This window comes from Dioscorea cayenensis, chromosome 11, assembly GCF_009730915.1.
Source record: "Dioscorea cayenensis subsp. rotundata cultivar TDr96_F1 chromosome 11, TDr96_F1_v2_PseudoChromosome.rev07_lg8_w22 25.fasta, whole genome shotgun sequence".
NCBI classification, from domain to species: domain Eukaryota; kingdom Viridiplantae; phylum Streptophyta; class Magnoliopsida; order Dioscoreales; family Dioscoreaceae; genus Dioscorea; species Dioscorea cayenensis.
Window position 1 is genome coordinate 4,779,665 of NC_052481.1, and position 10,851 is coordinate 4,790,515.

Genomic DNA, 10,851 nt, shown 5'->3' on the forward strand with positions numbered 1-10,851 from the left:
CATATTGTTGCCAAATCTAGTGTTGAGGCTGAAGTTCATGTTTTGGCTTCTACCGTCTATGAGGTACTTTGGCTTCGCTCGATCCTGCAGGACTTTGGTGTACCGATCACTTCTCCCATTTCTATTCACTATGATAGTATTAGAACCCTTCAAATTGTTGCAGATCTGGTCAAGCATGAGTTGAGTAAACACATTAGTGTGGATGCACACTTCACTAGATGTCATGTACGCTCTTAAACTGTATCACTTCACTATCTTCCTACAGAGGTCCAAGTGACTGATTTTTTCACTAAAGCATAAACGTGTCCTCAGCATTTATTCATGTTATCCAAACTCAAGACACACTATCCACCTTGAGTTTGAAAGGGGGGATGTTAGATGTATGTATCTATGTATGTTGGTAGATGTATGTATGTATATATGTATGTATACAAGTATATTTGTATTATTGATTCCTATATGTAGACCTAAAGGTCACACATGAGTATTGTTCCATGAATTTGAATTGATCCATTCTTTCTTCTCTCTTCTATCAATTACATGTTAAATAATTAAAAGATTTATGCATATATACCCCTAAAAATATTAAACTTATTTTATTTATTGCATTTAAATTGTAAAATTTTTAATAGTGATTATGTCACCATTTTGCATATATACCCTAAGAAATTAAATTAGTTTTATTTATTACATTAACATACTTTTAAAACTTTATTTATAATTCATTATAATTTTAATTTAATTAAATTTTTATCGAATACTTTTTTTTACCCTCATTTTAATTCTTTTTCCTTGACACTAGAAAACACATCCAACTTCATCGAACTTGCTAAGGTTTTCTTAACCTTGTATATAGTCCACCGATTTTCCTAAGTCTTCAATGCATGTGACCTTCAAGCAACTCACGTGATTGGGCGGATTATGATAAATAGAGATGAATGATGATTAAAAAAAACAAATGAAAAAAAAAATCAAAATAGTGAGTTATAGAGATATATAGTTTGAATTTAAAAAAAAACTATATTTATAGCACTATAAAAAGTCATAGAGTATGCAAGTCCTCTCAAAAATTTAATCCGGGTATGCAATCGATGAAGACTACTTTTCGAAGTGTATAAAAAAATAATAATAAATCTTTTAAATACCATTTTACTATATATACAATATCAATCATATGGTAATATAATAAAAGTAAAAAAACCAATAACGGTCTGAGTATCACTTTCACATTATAAGAATGATAACCTTTTCTCTTATACAACATTGGTTAAAGTGAGTGGCCTTATCGAACTTATCCCAAAGAAAATTTCGCACCACCTCCGCAATAAGAGAATGATAACATACTTCTCTCCGAAAGCACAGTTTAAGGGTTCAACTTTCTTTCATAACTAAAGTTGTTACTTGTCTGCATTACTTAATTTATTTATTTATTTTTTTTATAATATAGACAAGCTACCTTCATACACTTATTATTATTTTGCCCCCAAGCGCATAGGAGAGATCAACATATGTTAAAAATAATATTCGCACCTGACATAGTTGTCATGATTTTGATAATAATGTTTGAAACTTAACTAAGCATATTATTACTCAAACTTTTAAAAACAACACACTTAATCTAAATTTTAAAAATTATTGAAGTTTATAGAATACAATCCCTCTAATAATCTATAATTAATTAAAGTTTATATTTCAACGATATTTTTATATGAAAGTTTCATCAATTTTGAAATTATCAATGTTTTTTTAATTATAAAATTTTTTAAAATTACAATTTGCTTTTAAAATTTTGGTACAAAAATAAAAATGACAAATGTAGACCGCTATGATTGGTTCAATTGTTGTGTGACATAACACATAGTTGGCAATCAGTGACATGTTGCACTCTCGGATCACAAGGTTTTCAAAAGTGAGAATATGATTATTCCACATCATCCAATTAAAGAGGTTGATTTTCCGAGAGCATGCCCCTTTTTCCATATAATACGTGCCATCGGGTAAAGAGTACCGCCATGGTTAAGGAAGCCATAAAACGTCTTGACTATGAAATGACTATTAGAAGTTAGTCTCCATCTCTTACCATTACTGGCGCCTTGGAAGTGGAGCTCTTGCTACTAGCTACGTTTAAAAGTGTGGTGTCAACCTGTATCAGGGGCATTTGCAGCAAATGCGATAGTTCTCTTATAGTTCCAAATTGCTAAGGAGAATCCCAAAAAGCCTTAAGCCAAAGGTATCTAGGTCCATAGTTATTAACCCATCTGTCGAACCAGAATAAAGTAGAAGCACCTTTTATTAAAAAAATGGTATTTGGGCACATTTTTGATTATTACATCTCAATAATGCATTGGGATGAAGTCAAACCCTTGACTTCTTCTATGGGAGTCATGCGGCTTGTCTACATATATATATATATATATATTCATATATAATTCTCTAGTTAGTTATAACATTCAGGATGTTTTTATCATATATTTTATTTTTTTAAAAAAAATTGTTAGGTCTACGACATGGATTGATATTATATGAGAAGCCAAGAGGTGACATGGCAAATGAAGATGACGTGGCAATGATGACTTGGCAAAAAGAAGGAGTGACTAGGATGATGATGCGGCTAAAGCTTGGTGTTATGACATGAGAAGATACAAGAGCCAAAAGATCATGATGGAGACTATGTTTAGTGATTTTCCTCTCAATAATTCATGTGATGATCAACTAATTTTGAAAAGTGCTTCAAGTTAAATGGATCTCTTCAAGAAGGGTAAGTTTTATTAAGATATGTTTATCTATCCCTGGTAAAATCCGGGATGATAAATCATATCTTTGATAGAACTCCTTTTAGGAAAGATTTATCTTAAAGAAAAAGAGGAATATTCTATCATTGGCAAAAATAAAAGATCATCATGAAGATTGCATGGAGCTTAGTTTGGTGTGAAGCTATTTGAAGACACAAACTAAGTTAGGTAAGAACAAGCCAATGAGATTATCAAGACCATATTTAGCAACACAATTTGAAGGAAGACTTAAGAGCTAATTATGGGAGGAGCTATTCAAGGAGACTAATCATGTATGGAGATTTGATTGAAGATTACATGAGATATGATTAGAGATTTGAAGATCCAAGGATGGATGATTGGAGATCATGCTTGAAGATATTGAAGGCTAAACCTGGATGAGATAAGATCAAGTTTAGTAACAATATTACCATGAGTCAAACAAAGATCATTTGGGAAGACCAAACTTTGACCAAGTTTGGAAAGAAAATCAGGAGATCTTCGGTGACCATCTTTGGTGAGATGGTTGCATGTGCCTTGGTAGGCGTGTTCCTCGAGAGAGGAGACTTACTGAAGTGGCGTGAGTAAGGAAGCAACTGCAGGCAGGAGGAGCTCGAGTTGAGTCAACTACTACAAGGCGGATTGAAGAAACTGAGAAGGTTGAAGGTCACAGATTCGGGTGCAACTTGCTAGAACTCAGTCATGTTCAGTAAGATGGGCAATGTTGCAACGGGGTGTTGCAACATCTGGCTTTGGAAGGTGTCCAAGTTAGGAAGCCGAGAAGAATTCTAAAATAGGAAGGATCAATTGGAGATTTAGCACAAGCCACAAGTAAGAGACCCTTTGGTGAGGGTTGAGGAGAGTGCGCATCGGGCAATCTTAAGAGGGTATTCTTTGTCTTGAGTAAGAAAGGGAGAGTTGTACTCTTTATTCTATCACCTCTTTTAGTGGATTGTTTCTCCGGGCTTGGCTCCCCAGATGTAGCCAAGGTTGTGCCGAACTGGGTTACCAACTTGTGTGTCTCCTTTCTCTTGCTTGATTGTGTGTGTGTTCCTTATTCTAATGAGTTTTTAAGTGACTCTCCTAATCACACTGCCCACCGAAACTATCAAAATTATTTAAGTTGAGCATGGCCTTCATCTATGAGTGCTAATCTTATGGACACGGTTCTACCATGGAACAGGGATGTAGTACATCAACACCCACACAATTAATATAAACAAAACATGTAAACCTCATACTTAAATATATATAGGGTTAAGTTGGTCTTTTTACCATAGTTTTTTCTCTCCTTTTATTCTCTCCTATTTGGGCTTCAACATATGGTTATAAGGGCACCACCCCTCCATTCTGAATCCATTGGGTCATTATTATTGGCTAACTTGTGCAACCTAAGAAAAGAAAACAATAATAATTATGTAGTATATTATGAGGAAAATGTTTTAGGTTGTCAATGCACCCAAAAATCATTTTAACGAACCAATTACTTTACTATAAATTATGGGAAAAAAAACAAAGAAATAGACATAATAATGCAAAGGATTTGTTCATTAGACCTACAAATGGAGGTTTTTTTTTTAAAAAAAAAATATTGTAAACAAAATAAATAATTACAGAAATACGCTTGCTATAGTTTAATAAAAAAATACACATCTATGTATGGGCCCCATTTTTTAATCAATTTTTAATTTCACCCAATCTACTTCTCTGGTAAACATGGAGTGCTTCCTGATACCGCCAGTTTCTCTGACAATGTACTCTTTCTGAACTCATCGTTGCCTAAGTATAGTTAGACATTGGAGTAGTTCTTGCTGAGAGAAAGTAAGTAGGAAAGTCAAGGTCGAGAGTTCCGACTCCCACGATGATGATCCAAAGTGTGACATTGGAGAGTGTGTTTGAGTTGGGGCTGGTGTTGTACTAGGAGGAACAAGAAATGAGCACCTTTTTCTCCATGGCAGTGCATGCACCAATGGCCACCGAGTCCTAGTAATAGTCCAACATCCCACCGTCAAAAGACAACGAAAGCTTATGGCCGTGAATCTACTAGTTGTGCAGGAGAAAAAGTGTCCGGAGAAGAAAGAGTAGGGTAAAAAAATTAAATAAAATGGAGGACCCACCAATTGAAGGTTGCATGTGCATTTATGTACATTTTTAGTAATTAATACACAACATAAGCATTTCTGTAATTATTTTTTACAATATTAAAAAAAACTTAAATGATCCCTTATCATTTTTTGGTTTCTATTTTAGTTATTCAGTTTCAAAAATTACGATTTAGTCCCACATTTTTAACTGCATTAAGGGTGATCACATGTGACATATGCCAACTCAAATACCAACTCTGAGAAAAATGTGTCATGTAGTGGGAAACCCTTAAATAAAGTAGGGTCACAACATAAGGAATAAAAAGATTGTTGAAAATTTAAATGAACACAAATATTGCTAGAAAACTCTTAAATAATTAGGGTAAAAACTATAGGCAAAGATAAAAAAATTTAGTGAGAAAATTTTAAGAGTTATAAACTCTCTAAGGAGAAAACCAGTACTCTTTCTTATACTAAAAAAATATACTAACTCTCAACAATATTTTCCTCACTCTATTTATGTCTCTCACTTCTTCACTCTCACACTCTCATTCACTTATCACAATTGGTGCCATGAAGGGCTTCAGCCTTCATGTCTATTTATTTACAGAGTTGGATAATATTAAGAGTTTAAATTCTTGATTAACCCACCTGATGTCACCTACCAACCAAAAGTAGGTGTAATCATTTTTGACAAAACAAAACCTCACATGGCAGCCCATCATTCAGACAATTTAATATCACGTAGTATGCCACATGTGCTGCCTGTTAATAGAGCATGCTCAGATGACTAAATTGTAATAAAAACTAGAAATAAAATATCAAATTGTAATTTTGTAAAATTGGGTCACCGAAATAGAAATATATATAACATGCAGGAACATTTGAGTTGTTTACTTTTGTTTAAAGAAAAAAAAAACCACAAATGGACATAAGCAATCCGTCGTTTTCCAGGCGCCTCGACGGCATCACTTCGGTCCTAATGTCTTCCTTTGGCTCCCGCTCTGATATCATCTGGAGATGTGATCATGGAGCTCGGATTTGTTGGGATTTTAGGGCATTCTCAGGTGAGGAAGCATCATTCATCTTTTTGCTTTTTGCTACTTGAGAAAGGTTGGTATATTTGAGAGAATTTGTTATTGTGGGATGGGATTCACTTCAATTGGTAAGGGTTATTTAAAAGTTCACAGCTTTGTTCTTTAATTTATGGAAAGGAGTGATCTTGTGAATTTTTTTTAATCATTTACTTCTATTGGTTTTCCAATTGTCGTATTTAGTTAGATTTAGATCTTAATTATGCTTTTTAAGCATGCTTCTATGCCTTTATATCCACTTACCTTTTCCTTTATCAAGGAGTTAAGATTTGCAAGGATGTTATCTTGGAACCAGTGGAGATTGTTTGCTTCTTTGCATTATTGAATTGCTTTTGAATTCAGGTGTTTTCTAATGATGTTTTTTGGATTTAGTTCTTAATTCTCTAACTCATGCGCTTTAATGGATATATGACCTCTTTGATTGGCTATCACTCTCATGTTAAAAAAATCATATGTACATTAGTGAGAATAGTTTGAGCTTTGCCATTTGGCCAGAGAAACTGCTCATGTTTTCTTTCGTTTTTAATGTGTGATGTACATGCCTTCCATTAACATTTGTCCAATTTTTATAGAAGATTATTATATCTATAATGCCTTAGAGCCAGTTTGAGTCCCGTATGGCATGATAACATGTAAAAATTACGCATGCTTGTTTGTCAACCATTGCCAACACAAACAAAACTTTGGTCTTTATAATAGTTTATGTCATGTTATGCAAGTTACAAGGTATTTTATTTGCGAGCATTAGATATATCATATTTGTTATATCTAATATTTAAGCATCACATTTGTTATCAGGTGTGGAAAATTTATTAATCTTGTGAAGTTGTAGTGCAATCACAGGACATTCTCTGGCTTTTGCTTCCTAAATCTTATATTTGGGATATCTTTTTGCATTCTTCAAAAGAAACTCTTAATTTTCTTAATTTCCACATTAATAAGTCCAGTATCAAGTATTTAGCTTGATGCTTGAAAAAAGTCAAGTTCTGTTGAAAATTTACTGATATAGAAAACCTCTTTTCATTCTTCAGGTTATTATCATGTTGATCCCTTGAAACTCCAAGTCTCTTAGATGCGTAGAAGATCTTGTTGAAGCCTACTACAGGCATATGTATTCAAGGAAAAGCTTGTATACTGAATTTTAACTTTAGTTGCTATCTGAAACCAATTTACAAGAATAATGTCTTTTGGGAGCAAAATTTTCATGAAGATTTCTGAATCTCAATCCACTGATAGTGAATCATCAACTGCTAGAGATGAATTTGAAAATATCAATCATGGCAAAGTTTCTACAAATTCTGGTGTCAAAGTATGCATAAGTTCCACAACTGGTTTGGATAAGCTCCTGCAATGTCCAGTCTGTACAAACTCAATGTACCCTCCAATACACCAGCTTCATTGCGCTTCCTCTTATTGAGAACCATGGGTTTTCTTTTCATGCTGTGTTACCAAACCCAACATTTGGCCTTGTAAATCATTCATTTTAAATTACTTTGGAACTCTTTTGGCCTCATAAATTATTTTCCAGCTCGCTGTCCATGCACATTAGAAACAAATCTTACACGGATGCTGGTTTTTTTTTGGTAAAATATACTACTTGGAAGGTAATTGTTACTATGTGTTATCCATATATAAGATTTGTATTATGTGGAAGAAACACAGTTTTCATTTATTGTTTAGTTTCAGTATAATCTTAGTAATCCTACCTTTGCTTAGTTTTGTTTTCAGCTGGATGGAACCTGATTACTCTTGTTTAAATATTTGAAAGGGTGATTTTGGTCAGGATAACAACAATTTGTTGAGATACATGCTATATCAAGCTTCATCAAGTTGCAAGTGGGAATTTTTTTTTTTTAAATGTTTTGAGTATTGCTTCAGGTGGCTTAAACAACCAATTTGGTTGATTAATGTATCGTTGCATAATCTTTATGGCAAAAGTGTCACGTCTAATGCTTCTGTTTCTCTTAAATAACAAATGAGATGATACTAAACTCTTTAATTTATTGTAGTGCCCTGCTGGTCATACCCTCTGTTCCAGTTGTAAGTTAAGAGTGCAAAATCACTGTCCTACCTGTCAACAACTGGGTAACAACGGGTGCTTAGCTCTTGAGAAAGTGGCTGAGTCCCTTGAGCTTGCTTGCAAATATTAAAACCATGGATGCCATGAAAATATCCCCTATGATTGACCATATGCTTGCAAACTGAAACATGAACAGCTTTGTAATTCAGGCCCTATGATTGTCCATAAGCAGGATCAGAATGCTCGATTAAAAGTGGTATTCTAATGCTTGTTGTTCACTTGAAAAATGACTATAAGGTCGACATGCATGATGGGATCACTTTTAATCATCGTTATGTGAAGTCTAACCCTCATGAAGTTGAAAATGCGACATGGATGCTCATTTTAAGACACCTTCCTTGTTTTGATTTCATGTTATTTATTGATATTGACAGTAACGTTCTATAGCTGACAGATGCTGTTTTCTTCAAATTTGAATCAGAACTGGTGATGGGAGTACAAACAGTAGTTTGAAGTTTCAGATATTCTTCAGCTTTAAACTGGTTATGCTTTTTGTTACCATAAACATAATTTGAAACCACTTGGATTAATTTCTTCTTGTGTCATGCAGGTGTTCAATTGTTTTGGCCAGCACTTCTGCCTACATTTTGACGAGTTCCTCTTGGGTGTGGCACCGGTTTACATGGCTTTCTTAAGATTCATGGATGATGCAAACGAGGCCAAGAATTTCACTTATAGTTTGGAAGTAGGTGGCAATGGCCGGAAAATGATATGGCATGGTGTGCCAAGAAGCATAAGAGATGGTCACAGGAAAGTAAGGGCTAGTTATGATGGGCTTGTCATTCATCGTGACATGGCTCTGTTTTTCTTCTGTTTTTCTTCAGCGGCAACAGGCGGGAACTAAAACTTCGGGTGACTGGCCGCATTTGGAAAGAACAATGATATAGTCATATTTGGTGTTTCCCAGTTACCAATAGAGTCTAAACAGGCATGTGATAGCATGAAACTCCCATTATACTTGAACAAAGTATAGTCATCAATCATTATGTGATCACGCTTTGTCTTCACCATAATAAAATGCCTATGGATAAGCTTAATATCATTGTCATGTTCAATGTGCGAACTGTCTCTCTTGATAAAATCATTGTCTGAAATGGCAACATTGTTTTACTCATCAGTGTATAATTTCTGCAGTACATCTCATTAATGAAATACTACAGACTTCACATTTCTCAAGCAATTGAATTCTTAAATCAATACCTTATTATTCTTCAAGGAAGCTCTATGAATTAATGGTCCATGAGTCTTAAGATTCTGCAAAAGAATGTATATCCATCAAATTTCCTGCTTTCATATTACTTGCTTTCTGCTACTCATTACCACAGAGAAATCATAGTCCTCTTGCTAACTTATAATTTAGCAATGAAAATAATGCAGAGACCCTCTATTGGCACCAATAATGCGATAAAGGTGAGATGATTGAAGTTTCCACAAAAGCTTAAAGAGAATTGAACTGATTTATCATCCTTTCTGCCTTGCCTTTTTATTCAATTATACTCTGCATTATATGAATTTCTTCTTAAAAGGGTGTACACATCAATGTGAAGAATAATCTCTTACGCCTCTCATGGTGCTGCTTCTCAAGTTCAAGTTACTGGCTGCTGCGGCCTGTGGCCACCCGCATTGCCATCTCCACGTTGTGCTTCTCTGGTTCTTCCTGCTCAAGCTCCCCCTCGCCACGCGCATGCGGGGGTCTTACACTGACATGGTCTTCGCCATGAGGCTTTTCTTCTTCAGGCTTAACCAGGTTTTGTTCCCTGATACTCCAGGGAGGAATGGCCGGAGATGGCAGAGAGCTCTTAGGCTGTTCCGAGAGAGGGCAACGGAGGAAGGACGGAACTCACCAAATGCTCAATCTAATGAGGATAGTTTGCATGCTTTCTCAATGCTGGCTCTCTAAATTTTGAGTAATGTTTGGTGAGATGAATGTTTATGAGTCATCTGCTGCTATCCTTTCTTCCCAAACTTTTGATTCATTTTTCATTGAAATTAGGAAACAAAAAAAAAATTAAACACTCTTTTAAACAATGAGTAACAAACAATATAAAGCAGAAAAAAAAAATGATCAGCAGGAGTTACACATAATGTTCAAAACATTCAATTCATTTATCATTGAAATTAGGGGAAAAAATGCAAACACTTTAAAACGACGAGTAACAAGCAATGATTGAAGATTTCTATAAAGCAGAAAAACGAATGATCACCAAGAGTTTCACAAAATGTTTGAATTGGTTGGTTTAACTGTACCATTCAATGAACGAGCATATGGTATCGTGATACATTTTATATTTGCGGCTCAAGTATCTTTTAAAGGACCTCGCAAACTAAATCCTAACCATTCTGACTTCAGTAATCAAACATTACTAGTTACATGCTCATCAGTCTTCCCTTGTCTTTCATCCAACTGCCTCTCTTCCCCGTCGAACAACATAGTCTGATCATAACTTTGTTTTACAATTCACTGTTTCCTCGGCTCCGGTTTCATTCAAATGACACAAATTACGCAATCATACTGCAGAGAAAAAAGAAACAAAATTAACATCAATCTTTAAGTGATTATTGGAATTGATACAAACTGGCCTTCATGTCCTCTATTGGGAGGGAGTACTCTTCCATAAACCACTCACTCTTCTGTCCTCCCAAGTAAAAATTCAGTGTCCTCTTAAATTCAATTAAAACTCCATTATTGAACATTCGCCCATAATAGCTAGTGAATTTCCAAGCTCCATTGTGTTATAATAATTTTAATATTGTAAAATTATAATATGACATATTTTCATGTCATATAGCTGTTGTAGTAGTTAGTAAACACCTCTTCATGT

At 34.5% G+C, this 10,851-nt stretch overlaps 1 protein-coding gene across 3 annotated transcripts; it reads left to right on the plus strand.

Annotated features, from left to right (window-relative positions):
* The first annotated feature begins 5,769 nt into the window (after positions 1 to 5,769).
* On the plus strand, positions 5,770 to 9,154 carry LOC120271443 (E3 ubiquitin-protein ligase DIS1-like). Of its 3 annotated transcripts, none has more exons than XR_005540038.1 (2): positions 5,770 to 5,922; positions 7,959 to 9,154. XR_005540038.1 is itself a non-coding variant. In XM_039278122.1 (2 exons), exons 1-2 carry the CDS (start codon positions 5,884 to 5,886, stop codon positions 8,871 to 8,873), a joined length of 333 nt encoding a protein of 110 aa, XP_039134056.1. In that variant the 5' UTR covers positions 5,770 to 5,883; the 3' UTR covers positions 8,874 to 9,154. The 3 variants fall into 3 exon arrangements, 1 of the variants encoding a protein (XP_039134056.1); XR_005540037.1 differs by lacking the exon at positions 7,959 to 9,154 and adding an exon at positions 6,981 to 7,940; XM_039278122.1 differs by having other exon boundaries at positions 8,580 to 9,154.
* The last annotated feature ends 1,697 nt before the right edge of the window (positions 9,155 to 10,851 follow it).

Coding starts and splice junctions, on each gene's coding strand:
- LOC120271443 (XM_039278122.1), top strand. CDS start 5,884: ATGGAGCTCGGATTTGTTGGGATTTTAGGGCATTCTCAG. Junction 5,923..8,579: donor GGATTTTAGGGCATTCTCAG/GTGAGGAAGCAT, acceptor TGTGTCATGCAG/GTGTTCAATTGTTTTGGCCA.